Here is a 17,024-nt window from a genome sequence, read left to right as displayed (position 1 = left end):
TTTAGGGTTCAGTGCATATACCCTCCAGAGATGATAGCACTTCATTGACTGCCAAAGGGGATGCTAGCGTACCCAGGTCCTCGTTAGGTAAGTATCAAATTTGATTTCATTAAGGAATCTCTGTCTTTCCTTCTTGTAACACTCTGTTAACAGATTTGGCCAAGACTCTTTCCTTTCCTACCTTAATGGAAAAAATAAGCTTGGATTCCACTGAAAGACTGAAGATATATCTGTTCTTGGGAGAACTGACTTTACCTTACATTGAATTAAAGCTATTGTTCTGGCTATACAATTTGGCCCAAAGAAGCTGCATCCTAATTTTCCTTTTCAGATAGCTTTGCAGGGACTCAAGAATGCAGGAGGCAGTGTTTTCAAACCTACACGGCAGGACCATGGGGCTGATACCTTCTCCTGAGTATCTTTGAAGCAAGCTGAGGCTACTTACTACATCTAGACATAAGCTACATTACAGTATTGGGAAGAGTAGGCAGTGTACATTGAGTCATTTGCCAAGCTCTGCCCCATCCAAGAGGTGGTTGTAGGCCTTGAACTCCATAAAAGTAACTGAATTATATGTGAGGTGTGAGCAAAACTCAAAACGAATGCCTTAGATTAGTCTCAGAGACCAAAATATCAGGATCTGGAGAAGTGTTACAGAAACAGGGGCTCACCATGATTAGTGACTTGGTGATTATAGTGCTGATAGAAGTGTTGTGGACTTGAAGAATTAACTTACAGTTTTTTAAATGATTTTCAGAATGTAAAAACTTTGTGTCTGTTTTATAGTATAGGGCATTGTGGAATTCATAGGTAAGCTGTGCAGGTAATCATTTTTTAGTGGGAAACTTTATTCTAGTCGAAGGGTAAAGATGCTGGATTTGTTTAATTTACTCCCTATTTGCCTTTTTAAAAAAGCATCTTTCCCCAATTTATTTTGTAAATTTCAAACCTATATAAAAGTGGCAAAAATAGTACAGTGAATACCCATGTACATTTTTATTAAGATTCACCAACTGTTAACATTTTGCCACTTTTGCATCATTTCTTGCATGTATGTGCGTGTACACAGATGTAATGTTTTTTCTGAACCATTTAAAAATTGCAGAGATCATGACACTTCATCCCTAAATACTTCATTAAACAAGAGCAATCTCCTGGGTAACTACAATTACCAAGTTCAGTCAATGTAGCTTTAACATAGTCCTAGCATCTACTGTGCAGTCTATTTTCAGGGTTTCCATTGTCCCTGTAATACTCTTGATAGCTGGTTGTTTTCTTCCCTCCCTACCATCATGGTTCTTTAGTCTCCTTTAATCTAGAACCATTTTCTAGCCTTTTTTGTCTTTTTTTGGCATTAGCAGTTTTTTCAATTTCAAGTGTAGGTGATTTATAGTGCTGTTTGTTCCCAGTGTACAGCAAAGTGATTCTGTTGTATATATCTTTATCAGATTCTTTTGCATTATGGTTTATTACAGGTTATTGAATATAGCTCCCTTTGCCATTCAGTCAGACCTTGTTGTTTATCCATTCTGTATATAATAGTTTGCATCTGCCAGCCCCCAGTTTCCAATCCAGCCCTCCGCCATCCCCGCTCGGCAGCCACAAGTCTGTTCCCTGACACTGGCATTTTTTAAAGCTCTGGGCCAGCTAATGGCCCTCAGTTTGGCTCTGATTGTCTCCTCGTGGTTAGATTCAAGTTAAACATCTTTGGCAAGAATGCTGCTTGGGTGATATCTTTCTTGGTGCAATGCCTCAGGAGCCCATGTTACTACTTGTGTTATGTTCAGTGATGTTAAGTTTAGTCATTCGGTTAAGGTTGTATCCACCAGATGTCTCCGTTGTAAAGGTTCATTTTCGCCTTTGTAATTAATAAGAGATAAGTGATCTGCCCAAATACCTTAAGGTGTTGATGGTTCTGTTTCCCACAGCCATTCACCCAGTGGTTTAGCATCTTCAAGCTTGCTTGTACCCACTGTTACTTTGGTAGTTTAGAAAACTGATTTTCTGTTTCTAAAATTTCTTCTTTCTTTAGTAATGTGTCTTCTTGTATAAAGAAGAGGTGCCCTTTCCCTATCCTTTCTGTTCCTTTTGTTTGTTTATATCATGAAGTATGATATAAAGTATGAAGTATGAAGTAATGGCTTGTTTTTTTTTTAAAAAATATTTTATTACCCATTTCTGTCATTCTTCCACGTGATGACCAAATTATTTGGGATTTGGCTAATTGGAGCCCCTTCAAACTGTTTCTCTGTCCTTTCAATAATTCTTCATCAGTTTTTGATTACTTCCATACACTCCGGCACAAGATGTTATATAATTACCTTTTTCTTTGCCTGCCTCAGCCCTGAAATTATCCATTACTTCAAGGAGCTCTCTAGTTCCTTTTAATGGGTAATAGCATTTATATACTAATACCTGGGCATAAGATAAGTTCATAACTTCAGGTATGTCCTTTGCTTCTAGGCCCTTTTAAGTGAAAAGAGCTAAGGATGTGTATGTGTGTGTGTAACACCTTTTGATACTGGTTCCTCTAATTCCAGTTTAACAGTAAAAGTTCTTTCTCTCCCTTATTTTATATCTCCCTTCTCCCAACATTGAGAAACCTGGTTACCTATAACATCACTATATTTATATATTTGCATAATACAGAAAAATAGTTTCAGAATGGCTATATGAATACCACTATCAAAAGTAAATCTATTAAATAATGTTTAAAATTTCTTTGTAATTCTTATTATCCTTAGAATATTTCCAACTGAGGATGTACAGTTGAATATTGGATTCAAAAATTATTTGGATTAATTTTTTAAGTTGTATTCTGGGTGATTATCTTATCTATTTGCCGTTTAGTTTCATTCATTTTTGTTAGTATTCAGTTTTGGATTTTTCTTCCTCATTATTGTTGAACTAACTTTACCCATTGATAATAAAACATTAAAATGGTTCCAAGCTCAAAAATAGAGAAAAGTGTACTCAGAAGTCCCATCTACTTCTCTGTCCTTTCTCTCCTGTTTTCACTCATCCTCTGAAGGCAACTGGTTTCATTTCTGAGGTATCCTTCCTGTGTTTCTTTTTACAGAAGTAAGCAGATTAATCCTATGTGTATATGTAACATGCATGCGTCCCCTTTTCCTGACATAAAACATACTCCATAGATGTATTGTTTTCTAAACAGCTTGTTGTACTTAATATCTTAGAAATCACTCCATATCAGTTCATAAAGATATTCCTCATTCTTTTTTACAGCTATATATAGAACTTCATCGTGTGGATATACTATATGTATTCAATCTTCTTTTTATAGGCTTATAGATGGATTGCAGTGTTTTGTTATTACAAATAATGCTGCAAAGAACATCCTGTGTATGTATGTTTTGTTGTTATTGGGTTGCATCTTAGAATAAATTCCTCAGAAACAAGGCAGCACAGATCGTATTATGTTGATACTGATTGTAACTAGCACTATGTATTCATCTTTAGGGGAGGTGGATACAGTTGCGGGGCTGGAAAAAGAACTGAGTAATGCCAAAGAGGAACTTGAGCTCATGGCTAAAAAAGAGAGAGAAAGTCGGGTGAGTTTTCTAGTTAAGTCTAATTTCTAAGTTCCTATTTTTTTTTCAAAAGAGTTTTAAGTATTCAAGAGGGAGAGAACATATGTGTACCTATGGCTGATTCATTGATGTATTATAGAAACCAACACAACATTGTAAAGCAATCATCCTCCAATTAAAGGTAAATAAATTTTTTAAAAAAAATTTTTTAAAAAGGAAAGAGTAAAATTCTCCAAGTATAATATCTGGGTCCAAGTGCAAGTTGAGCCTTTTTTCTTTCTAGAGAAAAGTAGAAATTGCTTAAAACTTTTTAAGTGCTGAAAGAACACAGTTTTCTTTACCCATATCTAACTGGAATAAAATAATGATAGCAGACTTGTGAAAAAAATGAAGTGCTATATAATTGCTGCTTATAATTATGACAGATCCATGAAATTAGTTTTAGAAACATAGAACAAGAGACATTCAAGAAAGATCCATAATGTTTATTGAGAACTTGCTGTATGTTATACACTGCACTGGGCATTTAAATTAGCACTAATATTTACAACTCTGCAAAGTAGGTTAATGTTGGCCCTATTTTACAGAAGAAGAAGCTGAAACACTGTTTTAAAAGATGGAGAGGAATTGTTATGTGGCTAGAAAATACTAAAGCTGTGATTTAAGCTCAGGTCTTCTGCGACTCAGCATGCTTCCTCAGAAGTCCTTTCCCGGAGCAGATAATTTTTCCCATCCATATGCTCTATTTCTAGTGACAGTTTTCATCATTTTCTTAGAAGAGGCCTCTCAGCCTTACAGAATCCCTTCCCCTTCTGCCTCCCTATACAACTAATTGTTTGTCCAACTTGGATGAAGAGAGAGGAAGCTTTAGGGCCACAATATAGGGTTACAGGCTAAAACTAAAAAACCTTTATGTCACCATCGCCTCTACTGTAGAAGATCAGACAGTGTCATGGGTCCCTAAACTAAGTCTGGTTGGCCAGTCTATATAGCTCCTCAGTTTTTGTTCCACCTCTTTCCCATAGTTAGATCTATAATATAAAACCTGTGTTCATATTTGTGATGAAATTATCTTATTGTATTTCTTTTCATTACCACATCTCTCCTTACAAACAGAATCATGTTATATGACTCAAGTTTTGAGGATGTGAAATTGTGTGGTATTTTAAAAATACGAGTTTAAAAAAAAATCCCCTAGTTTCCCTCCTTTTCTAAAATTTCGGTTCTACCCTAGCCATTATGTTGTTCCTGTTTCTCTCACATACACTCAATTAAGACTAATGTTTCTGGACTTCCCTGAGATCCCACATGCCATGCAGTACAGCCAAAAAAAAAAAAAATTAAAAAAACAAACCAATTTGGTATGTTTTGTAGTGCTAACAAAAAGTAGAGGACATCATTAAAACCACATTACAACTTCCTATGAAACATCCTTTGATATCACACGGTGTGGTTTATGGATCTGATCCAGTAGCTCACTATTCATGTTCTAGTTTTTATTTGCACTACTGGTTGATAATAATATGATATGGAAAAGCATCTGCTTCAGTGTCAAAATGTAACCATGACACCCACTATTTCCTCTGCCCACTGACTTCAGGATTTCTTTCTCCACAGATGGAACTGTCTGCACTCCAGTCCATGGTGGCTGTGCAGGAGCAAGAGCTGCAGGTTCAGGCTGCTGACATGGAGTCCCTGACCAGGACCATACAGATTAAGGAAGACCTCATAAAGGTCGTTCAAAGCTTTTGAAAGACTCTTGGAAATGATTACAGCTCAGAATACCTTCACCTTCAGACAGCACTTGGATTCATTGAGTCCCTGTGCCGGTGCTTGTCTTCTGGATGCGGTGCTTGTTTGAGCCTCTTGGTGTTACCATATTCTCTCTGACTGATATCAGAGTGGCTCAGATTTCATGAAGAAGCTATTGTTACTATCACGGCTTATTAATATCCCACTTAATGCGTAGTAGATTATTTCAAGAGCATTTGTTCCTCTGCTGAATAGCATTTTTTTTATTACTATTTTTATTACTAGTTTTTTTACTTTTAGGACCTGCAGATGCAGCTGGTTGATCCTGAAGACATCCCAGCTATGGAACGCCTGACCCAGGAAGTCTTGCTTCTTCGGGAAAAAGTGGCTTCAGTAGAATCACAAGGACAGGAAACGTCTGGAAACCGAAGACAACAAGTAAGCTATTGGAGTACAGGCCTTATTTTTACTGCAATATCAGCAGTGAACAAGATGTCAGTTACTTATGATGGTGGCTGTTGCTGGAATTTCATCGAGAATCTGTGCTCCCAAGTTCCCCACCGTGGCCAGTAGCAGCCACAGGTGCTGTTTTCTACCACGTGTGGTTCCATTGTAACCGCTGCCCCAGATCTGACCTTTCTTGAGTGCCAATCTTGTTATTAATCGAAAGACCGGTTTACCTGTACTCCTCCGTGTCTCTGTTACCATGTCTCTAGACACTAACTACTCATCTCACTCCAAACTGGCTTTAACGCTACCAGTTCCCTTAAACAGGTTGCCGGTCATGCATTATCACAGGTCGTCTTCTTTAGAGCACTTTACTGTAGCTCACAGTGACACCTGTCTGTGATTGATGGATGTCTTTTCCCCAGCTGGATAGTAAGTTTGTCCTTAGAACCTGGCACAGAGAAGGGGCCCAGTTAATGTTTACTCAGTGGATGAAGAGCACTTGTGAGTCCTGCTGTCTGTGTCCCTCTTGCCCTATCCTGGCTTTGTCTCCCACTCCTCCCTCTTAGCCTGTCTCCTGTGTTTCTGGCTTTGTTTTCTTCTTTCTTCTTCTTCCTCCCATAGTTGAATTCTGCCTTACAGAGTTTAAAAGATAAAAACTTTATGACAAATATGACATTGACTTGAAAACTGTAGCATACTATATAGAAAGGTTAAGTCAGTAATGAGATAGTGAGCTGTTTGAGTCATTGTCCGTGCTAATACGTTCTTTTGATCTCTTTCTCAGAATTAACTGTGGCTTCATGTTTCTGCTTGCGTGTTGCTTCACTTCTTTTTCCCCTCAGTTGCTGCTGATGCTCGAAGGACTGGTAGATGAGCGGAGTCGGCTCAATGAGGCCTTACAGGCAGAGAGACAGCTCTATAGCAGTCTGGTGAAGTTCCATGCCCATCCAGAGAGGTGAGAGAGTGACTGCATTTTTTCCTTTTATTCCTCATTACGTGAAGATGCCTACAGCTTAGAAAGTGGGAAGAAAAAGAAAGTGGACCATTACTGGGGTCCAATTTGTCATTCGTTTTATGGATTCCTCTGAGCCTCAGCGTCTAAATTAAGTCAGGAATACTTCCTGTTTCATGTAGTTATTGCAAAGATCAAATGAGAATACATGTCAGGTGTCTCAATTAGTACCTTGCATGTAGTAAGAACTTGTATACTTCTTTCATTTGTCTGCTCCTTGTCCTATTAAAGGCTGCTTCATTATATTCTAATAATAAGAGTAAGACTATAAAGGGCCCTGATATTCACTGAATGTCACTGAAGAAAATATATTTGTTGTTATGGCTACTATTACTGCAAGATTACCAATAGCCATCATGATGAATATGTTTTCCTGTACCTCTTAATTTTTGGTCATATATATTATTATCTTTCTGGTACATTTTCTGTTCTCTTTATTTTTTTCTTGTTTTGTCTTCCCTCCTAGCCCCTTTCTTTGTTTCCTAATTTTTATTTTTGTCACTCTTCAGCTTTCTCTAATGTATTGCTGAGTCAAATTTGTTTTCTTTCTCTTTCAAGAAAATGAAGGCAGAGGAAGGGTATGATAGGACCACTTGTGTTACTTGTTAAAGAATCTGACTCTGTGAACTGGATTCCTTCTCAAAGTACTGTAAAGTTTGGTTAACAAATGACAAAACATATACCTTCAGTAGCAACCAACCCTACTTGGCTCAACATGAATTCAGTTTACAGTTAGTTTTTCCTGGGTTTTGGTTTTTCAGAGAAGGCAGTGGCACCCCACTCCAGTACTCTTGCCTGGAAAATCCCACGGACGGAGGGCCTGGTGGGCTGTAGTCCATGGGGTCACTAAGAGTCGGACACAACTGAGGGACTTCACTTTCACTTTTCACTTTCATGCATTGGAGAAGGAAATGGCAACCCACTCCAGTGTTCTTGCCTGGAGAATCCCAGGGACAGGGGAGCCTGGTGGGCTGCCCTCTATGGGGTCGCACAGAGTCAGACATGACTGAAGCGACTTAGCAGCAGCAACGCATTCAGTTAGAAAATGAAATTTCTCCTATAACCTTATAGTGGTGTTAGCTAAATATTAGGAACTATAATTTTATGTCAGATTGGCCCAGAATCTCGGATAAAAGGACAAACTTTACAGAAAGCAGACCTTGCTAGTCTACCAGCGATGAACACAGGTGCCACAACAAAGACCACATTCATTGATTGTATTCTAGAGACACAGTAAAATGTGTCTCCTAGAGTCTCATGGCTCAGAGTGGCACTGTTGGCTCTTTGGAAGCATCTATGGACTCATTATGGGCTTCCCTGGTACCTCAGTGGCAAAGAATCTGCCTACAATGCAGGGGACACAGGTTCGATCCCTGGGTCCAGAAGATCCCCTGGAGGAGGAAATGGCAACCCACTCCAGTATTCTTGCCTGGAAAATCCCATGGACAGAAGAGCCTGGGGGGCTACAGCTATGCGGTTGCAAAAGAGTCGGACACGACTTAGCGACTAAACAACAACAATGGACTCATTACATTGATGGCTAATTCATTTTCCTTCCATGTGTGGCATGTTTAATCAGCTCTGAGAGAGACCGAACTCTGCAGGTGGAACTAGAAGGGGCCCAGGTGATACGCAATCGGCTAGAAGAAGTTCTCGGAAGAAGCCTGGAGCGCTTAAGCAGGCTGGAGACCCTGGCCGCCATTGGAGGTGGGGAACTGGAAAGTGTGCGAGTTCATCACGAGCATGGCTTCTGAGCACTGGCGGGTCAGACTGCAGCCCGGGATGGAGACCCTTGTGTGCACTAACCAGAGAGCCCTGTCTGAACTAAACGGTGACTTACTAATGCTAGAACTGGTACAAGTAGCATCACCTACGAAGTGAAACTCACTTTAGTCTACCTGTATTTCACTGTTCGTAACTGTCTCTAAGTTGAATGGTGGAGGTTACAAGGTATATTTGCACACTCTAAATCATTCCTTTTTAGTTTCCTCACCCCTCCTTCCTTCTTTTCCCTTATCCCTTCTATGGGCCAATAAAGTTTATTCCTCCCCCACTTCCACAATCCATTTCATATATTCCATATCATGTCATAAATGCATGTGTGTGTATTTTTTTTGCCATTCGATCAACTCCTGCTCTTTGAGTGAGCAATTTTTTAATCAAAGGTTCAAGATGAGAGAGAGAGAGAATGAGAGTCTGTAAGAATGACTCTGCAGAAATGGTATAATCCTTAGAAGGTAATCAAAGCTAAGACTTGCAGTAGTAGACTGAAAGTATTGGGAAGGCCAAGTTAAAGAGCAGAGGCAAAGACTGTTAAAACATTTATAGTAAACCTTTACCTCTAATATTGTTTCAGAGTTGATTATTGAATGACAGTGAAAAGAGATTAGATGCAGGTTAAATTACATTAATTTTTTTTTCTTTAGATCAAGCGTATAATATTTAGTCAGAACATAACTTTAAGGAGGTTCCCAGGTCTTTCAGGGTCAGAATTCTCCACATAAAAGGATAATTTCAAATGTAATGTCCCCTTTCAAGTTCAGTATTTCACCAAATAACTCATTATGGTCAGAATAGCCTACTTCTTGTAATTTTTTCATTGGTAGTGGCACTAGTTGGAGTACTATATTTTTGACTTTTTAGTGCTTTTGCATTTCTCCATATTAAAACAACTAAGGCTTCTGGCTTTGATGTGTTTGAATAGTTTAGAAAGAAATGTCACACATCTTTCTAGGTTTTGGTCATTGTCCAGTGTTTTGTTATTGCAACATGATGGAAGTAAGAAAGGAGGCCCTTTAGATTATACTTCTGGTATCTTAAATATCAATGTAATTGCTATCTTAAATATCAATAAAAAATAACAGTAACCAAGGTTACTCTGGAGCTTTGCAAGCTCCTGAAATTTGTTATTTCTGCTGGGTATAATTTTCCTAGCTTAGAAGCTGAGGTTTCAGATTTTAAACATGGAATTTGGAACTAGGGATTGGGGCTCTTTAGCACCATAAATGGAACTGAGTACCCTTTCTAAACTACATGGAGCACAATGGTTTTTCTTTTTTCCCTCCCATTTTTTTACATGACATTTTACTTCTTTCACATTCATGTGCTGACATGGCTTGTTTGCATTCTAAATTCTGTCCAAGTTTCTGTAACCTCAGCAACACCTATAACAGAGCATCACTCTAACGTGGACAGGGAAGAAAATATTTTCCTGGAGAAACACCCTGGAATTCTCTGATTGAGTAATTTGCAAAAGATTGTTAGCCATAAGCTTCCTCTTAAATGGAAATGCTTTACAGTTTTAATGGGCTTGTTTTGAGGGGAAAAGGCATCATTTAATAAAGGAGATAGGAAGTATAAGTTGAATCATCCATTTTTTTCTTAGTCTTCCAATTTTTAGTGACCCATTCCTGCACAAAGCTTTTTGTAACATTCTAGAAGTAAAGAAACAGATAATCAAGCTGTAGAAATATCAACCCACCAACTAGCCTCTCATATGATTACAAGGCATTTAGGAAATGTCTTTTCTTATTTTTACTAATAGACAGTGGTGCTAAGTTTCCTGTTAAGATTCAGCCATGGGTGATATTTGGCTTCTAATGGCTCATAGAGATTACAGTAATTTAGGTCAGCTACTACTTCTGTTTCTGTCATCCTACAAGAGTAGGCATTTCCCTTGTTATCTTGAACAGTTGCTAAATGTTAGAAATGTTAAGGTAGTGGAATGAATAATGAGAAACCCAACTTCCTACCAAAAAATTAACAAAATACATAGATTGGGGGAGAAAGTAAGTGAACTCTAGTCCTGATTCGGATCCTGAAAAGATGGAGTAACTTGTTCTTTAGTTTCTTACCTTTGATATTGGTCCTTAGGAAACATTTTAGAAAGTTAAGGGATTTAGTGGCACAGAAATTAGAAGTTTGATCTTGATATCATAGATGTGACTAAAATCTGGTTCTGACTTTCTGGTCTATAGAGTTGGAATAAGGCTTGTGAACAGTGCTAACTGGAACAATTTTGTGTGATAATTTGGCATCTTCTTAGAGAATATGGTTCTAATGAATTTTGCTCTGTATCCCGCAGATAGTTGATGCTTTGGCCCCTTCATTCATATACTTGTATTTAGCATGCTATAATAAGATTCCACTCCCTCCTTAGGAGTGCAGACCTTTTCTTTTACTGAATTGTTCTACCTTTGCCAGGAGTTTTTCAATATTACAATAACTTTAGATAAAGCCTTGTGTGCTTATAGAACCTTATGTTTGAGGGGGGAAAAAGGTGAAATAAAATGGAGTTAAATTCTCACTCAGACTATGCTTAATTGGAAACAGAACTTAAATTCAGAAGAATCTGAATTTGATCGGTTTGGTAGATTTGATAGTATTGATAGATTTGGTCTTTCACATATTTCCTTTCTGGTTGTAATGGTTGTAAGAGGTCAAGGTAATTGAAGTCTATATAGTTTTTAGAAACTAAAGAGTTGAAAAGGACCTCCAAGAAGATTTATATAATGAGTGAAATGGAAGTCCTTTTGATAGATATTTCCTTTAAACTCTTTTCTATTACAGGATTAAACTGTATCATTGAAGTCTGATCATTGATAATACCTAGTATAAATCAGCATTTTCTGGTGTTCTCTTTTTAACTATTTAGTCAAGTTACAGTAACTTTTTTGAAAAGGCCTGATGGGACTGTTCTAATATTGTCAGCCTTTAACTCTTATCCTTACCCCCCCTCCCACACCCACTTCTCTTCATTCATTTGTGGACAGCAGCAGTATTTTCATTTCTTCTACTTCCTCATTTGTATTTTTAAAAGATTTGTCTTTGTCATTATGTACAGTCAGAGATCTGTGAAAGAGCAAGAAAATCTTGACCTGAATAGGATAGTAGGTCCAAGCCGTAAATTTCCTGAGGAGGTTCTTTAGTTTATTCCACTTGCACCATTTATGCCTAAATGACCCCAGTGGCAGATTTCTGTAAAAGGCCTATCACTGTTATGCTTGCTTACGCTTCTAATCCAGTGTCTGGTTCAGAAGTTTGGCTCACAGCTTCAAAACAGTTCAAGAAAATTGATTTCAGTTCTCTCTGCTTCAGTCATCTTCTTCCTCTCTCTGCTTCAGTTGGATCTAGAATCCTCTGATTAGGACAAGGAGAAACAGAACAGATTACACTCCAAATTGCTCCTGTCATTGAGGAATAAGTGACCTACCTAAAATCACTTCCCTTTGGAGTGTAAGCCCTGGAGGAAACAGTTGTTTAATACCTTTGCTTTCTTTGAGCTAGTATTAGAAAATTCTGGTTCCTGTTGATATGATCAAGTTATTGTTTTCTGACTTATTGGTCATTTTCTTTCTTTTCTTTATTTTTTGAAGTCACAGAATCTTCATGTCCCTGAAAAACTCAAGTTGCTTCTTCAACTAGGGTCTCACTAGTAACTCTGCAGGTTTGCAGCCAATGTGCAGGGATATGTGACAAACTTCTTAGAGAGTAGGGAAGGAATATAGTGACTCACACACTTTTCAAGTCCGTTTTCCATCCTGCCTTGTAGAAATGGTACTAGAGGTGTGATAAGTGAAATTAGCTTTGTTTTTCAGATACTAATATCCTGTGAGACACAAACATTTAGAGAATTTTCTCTCATTTCTTTTTGTGGTGAAGCTCAGAGAGCTTTTATTCTTCTACCTTTGGTACTGCAGAATCATTTGTACTGCAGAAAAAATAGCTGGGGATATGGAGTTTATATAAGGCAACCCAATAAGAAAAACAAGGAATGAGTCCACAGGCCAGGACAGCAGAATAATTTCTGTGGGGTGATAGTTTCTGTTGTCTTAAAGCATTTTAGAATATGAATTTAAGCCACCTTGTCACTAGGCATTTGGAGCAATTAACTTTAAGTCATTTTTATTACAATTAAAAGACTATCATATAAATTGTAAGTAGTGTGCGTATTGACAGAAGGTAAGTCCTCAACTTCTTCCCATATTATCACTGAGCCAGGATAAATTTCCCAAATAAAAAATCAGTGTTTGTAATTTGCTTCCAACAAAGGATGGGAAGTGGAAGAGAGACATTAAACTGTAGCGCTAACAATACTAATTTTATCAGATTTCAAATAAGAGTAATTAAACTTATAAAATGATATACTAATTCTTTTTGCATCACTTTCCCTTTTTGTTATTTAAAGTCAAATTCCAGAAATAAAAATCTTTATCATACTGTTTTCTTCTTGCTAAAGCTGGAAGGATAAAATAAAAAATTCAGCAACATCAGAAAATGTTTGATCTAAAATAATAATGAAGAGTATGGTTGTTAAGTACATGAACCAAATCGACTTCCTTGTTCCCTTTGAGAACTCATGATTGTCTAGCAAATGCATGTAGATTTGTTTTTAGTGTATAACATGAATAGACAGTGCTTCCTTTTGCAATTACAAAATAATTGCTTTGAAATACCCCTCTCAGTCTGTAAACTTTAGAGGCATGTGTATATACAAGTATGTTTTATAAACCATGAATTTGTGTGTTTCCACTAAGTATGATCAATTTGATAATAAAAGCAGGTTTACTTCTTACCACTTAAAGTTTTGATCTTAGGGCTGTTGAGGAAAAAGTGATTCCTAACAATTTAGATGAAGAAGGAAGTAACATGTTACATCCAGTAACTGGGCACTAGATCCTCTTAGGCCTGTTTACCCACCAAAACAAGCTGTAAGTTTTCATTTCTTCATGGCACTGTGTTGTGTTAAACTGTGTTAACATTTGTGCTAGCATGGAGCATGTACTTTTCTATATATAAGTGTTAGAATTTCAGCTATTTTAGTTGAAACACAAAATTGTTACTTATCCAATAAAAGTATCAAAGGCCAAACAGTAATTATTTGGTTTCATTCTTAAAAGATCAATGAGAAAAGTAGAGAAAGCTCTTTATCTTTTTTTTCCCCTTATAGGAGAACCAGTCTATTGATGATTGTACTAAAACTCCAAGTTAAATAAGGCTCTGAAATAAGTGAATGCCTTTGTATTTATTTAACTAAAGGAAGGAAGCAGAAGAAACCTGAATTTTTCTACTCAAGGAAATGAAGCTAAAGAAACTGCATTAAACTTCCCCTAGAAATGTGAAATGGATTGCTTTACCTTAAAAAACCCTTCCTGCTCTGCTTGCTGAAGGAGAGTAGTGGAAAGTGGGATGAAAGTTTGAGGAGCCTATTGTTAGGAGCTATCCGGGAGATAGTGAAAGACAGGGAAGCCTGGCACGCTACAGCTCATGGGTCTCAAAGAGTCGGACACAGCTGAGCAACTGAACAATTGTTATGATGGGTGGTGCTGTCCCTGTGTATGTTCTGGAAAGGCCTGTTTCTTGTGTTCTTTGAGGAACAAAGAGATCATAGAAGGAAGAATTCCTTGACATTACAGAATTTTAAGTCACTGAAAACAGTTGCCTTCTGAATTATAAGCTTGTAAGCTGGAAGGGTACCTAAGAGATACTGTGATTTAAAGACAAGGATACACCATAAAGGAACTTGACTGCAGACATGTGTCCCCCCCACCGCCCCCCCCAGCTACTTTGGTTCCAATATTAGAATGTCTAGTTAAAGAATTTTATTTCTCAGGAGAAGCTTATGGAAGACTCTATGAAATCTTAGTTTTCTTATGGTTCTAGAAGGGAATGGATGCAGGTAAAATTGCAGTTTGATAGGAAACCTTTTTTCTTTGATCCTCTCATGTAGGATCTTAATATTTAAGTCATCAATAGTTGGTTCATGAGGTGAACAGGTGAAAGTTCTTATAATTTCATGGTAGAGTGCCTAAGAGTGAGAGGGAGGTGGGCCCGGAGGACATAAAGAGCCTGGCACTGAGGGAAAAACAGCCAGGCACTTGTTACTGCAAACTTTTTCATGCTATAAAGTTTAGCTCTTTAAATCACGTTTCAAAATTAGTCAGCTATGACTCTTGTGTTCTGAGTAACTTTATGGGAAAATATTATTCTTTTTCTTTTGGTTGCATATAAATGGCTTAAAAAGAAAAAAAGAATGACTGTAGAGTAGAATTTGGAGAAAATGGTCTTGTTGCAGCCCAGTTGGGGCTCATTACTGAAGAATTAAAATAATACTTCATGACTTTCCCTCAAGGCTTATTTGTGCATGATGGAGTTTTAAGGAGTTATTATTTAATGATGATTAATCCTATTTGTTAAAACACCTATTCAAGAGTTCATCTTAATCTACTGATCTGTGTTTTTTTCAACTGTCCTGCAAAGTAGGAAGAACTTAGAAGAGTGTTACCTCAACCCTCCATAGTGAGCAGCGAAGAGGTAGACTTAAGATCAAATAGACTTAAGATCATCCCCTTAAAACACTGTTGTTTAGTCACTCAGTTCTGTCTGACTTTTGTGACCCCCATGGACTGTAGTCCACCAGACTCCTCTGTCCGTGGGATTTCCCAGGCAAGAATACTGGAGTGGGTTGCCATTTCCTCCTCCAGATCTTCCTGACCCAGGGATCAAACCTGTGTTTCCTGCATTGGCAGGCGGATTCTTTACCACTGAGTGTTCTGTTGAGTACATTTAGGTTCTATGCCCTTTTTCAACTCTCTACTTTCTAGCACATAAACCAGTTTGCCAATAATATTGTAAAATAGTAATAATAAGGAATATACTGAGTGTATGCCAAGCACTGTTTCAAGCACTTCAAAGGCACCAAACCCTTTATAGCTGAAAAATGTATGGAGTGGATATTACTATTAACCCTAAGAAGTGAGAGAACTAAGTTATGGAAAGGATTTGTCTAAAGGCGCATAACTAATGATGCAAGCAGAAATCTAACCTAGACAAACTGGCTCTAGAGTCCATGTTCTCAATAATTATGCCATCCTCAACTTAAAAAGCACAAAAGTATGACTTTTTGCCTCTGTGATAAAAAAGACTTTATATTTTCATACCACTTAAATTTTGCCCAAAGATTTTAAAGTATTGTATTTAGAAGTTTATTTCTATGTACTTTATAGAGCCAGATAGTTGATAGAAAGTAATGCTTCAAGAGAGGGAAGTTTTGGTAGCACCTCCTTCTGTGTGATTCAGGGCCTTGAAACTTGGGAGAACCACAACTTGAGAACTATTATTGAAGCCTCAAATAAAAGTTTTTAATACAGTTTCCAGTCTAACATGTAAAACTTACCCTGGAGATCGAGAGACAAGGTAAATTTGAAAGAACAGATTCTTAGCTTTCAGTAGTTCTAAAGGTGGCAGAACATTTTAGTTCATATTTATCAAACATTAGCAATAACTTCATCAGTATAAAGTATAGTACCTTTAAATTAGAAATTTATAGTTCTGAGAAGTGTTTTGTTGCTTGGAAAAGCTTAGAAAAGGGTATTCTCCACAAAAGGGAAGTTCTTACTGTCATTTTTAAAACCAGGAATGGTAACAGCAGAGGCTTGTCTACTGTAAACTTACAGGTAGGACTTTGTGCAGGATAACTTATTTCAATATTTTATATATATATATATGTATATATATATATATTTTTTAATTTACCCCTCAAACAAACACATTCAAAAAAGCCTTTTGCATTCAAATTGGTAAATGCTGAGGTACCCGTCAAGCTGCCCTGAAGGAAGTACCACAGACTGCTGCTGCTGAGAAAATGAATAAGGAAAACAAAACCCCTATGCAGTAGAGTGTCAGGATGAAATGGGCATTTTTGCTTTGTCTTCGTTTAACTCTTGATGAAGTCAAAATCATGGTATCCTGCCCCAGAGTGAATTAAAGAGAGAACATTATTAATAGAAAGGCAGATGTGGCATCAGAAAGGTCGACAAAGGAAAGTCGAGGGCAGAAAGGGTTAGACAGAAGCCTTCAAGGCCAGTGACAATCACCCTTTCTAATCTCCACTTACCTTACTTCTGGAATCCTGTACAGGAATCATCATAGGATGTGGTATGGTGGGGGTGAGAATCCTGACCTCATAGAGCTGAACTTTCTTCAACCACAGGATTATTCTTTTCAACACTCAGAAGGGAAACAATATGAAAAGTGTGTTTTTTAAGTCTGTCACTGAGTGGAACAATTCATTTTCTTTGTAGAGAAAGAAAAAAAGGTTCTGATCTCTATTGTTCAGGGAACAGTGAACAATAGTGTTCAAAGTGAGCATAATACACCATAGTTGTCCTCAAGTGAATTAGCATCCTGGGTTCAATGAGTTCCCAAAGCAGCCACAGCTTAGGAAGTGTGTTCATTCACCTCTAGAAAACCAGCGTCCT

The 17,024-nt window shown here is 37.5% G+C and overlaps 1 protein-coding gene and 1 long non-coding RNA gene across 33 annotated transcripts in view; one reads left to right on the top strand and one right to left on the bottom strand.

Moving 5' to 3' along the window:
• The window catches only part of PDE4DIP (phosphodiesterase 4D interacting protein), a 238,549-nt gene that overhangs the window by 179,118 nt on the left and 42,407 nt on the right, over positions 1 to 17,024 (top strand). For all 32 annotated transcript variants that reach the window (XR_003509875.1, XR_003509874.1, XR_003509972.1 and 29 more), the window contains 6 exons: positions 6 to 87; positions 3,481 to 3,572; positions 5,169 to 5,285; positions 5,604 to 5,741; positions 6,596 to 6,708; positions 8,345 to 8,472. Coding sequence is in view for 28 of the 32 variants with exons in the window: in XM_027535547.1 (XP_027391348.1) it covers positions 6 to 87; positions 3,481 to 3,572; positions 5,169 to 5,285; positions 5,604 to 5,741; positions 6,596 to 6,708; positions 8,345 to 8,472 (670 nt within the window). In the remaining 4 variants the exon portion in view is untranslated. The remainder of the gene's footprint in view (positions 1 to 5; positions 88 to 3,480; positions 3,573 to 5,168; positions 5,286 to 5,603; positions 5,742 to 6,595; positions 6,709 to 8,344; positions 8,473 to 17,024) is intronic.
• On the bottom strand, positions 6,609 to 16,955 carry LOC113888420. The gene is made up of 2 exons (XR_003509973.1): positions 16,661 to 16,955; positions 6,609 to 6,765 (listed from the first exon to the last, which is right to left on the bottom strand). It is a non-coding gene; the product is annotated as an uncharacterized LOC113888420 (long non-coding RNA).

The sequence above is a fragment of the Bos indicus x Bos taurus genome, chromosome 3, assembly GCF_003369695.1.
Source record: "Bos indicus x Bos taurus breed Angus x Brahman F1 hybrid chromosome 3, Bos_hybrid_MaternalHap_v2.0, whole genome shotgun sequence".
In the NCBI taxonomy this organism is placed as follows: domain Eukaryota; kingdom Metazoa; phylum Chordata; class Mammalia; order Artiodactyla; family Bovidae; genus Bos; species Bos indicus x Bos taurus.
The sequence above is the reverse complement of the archived record's forward strand: the minus strand, read 5'-3'. Positions and strand labels throughout refer to the sequence as shown.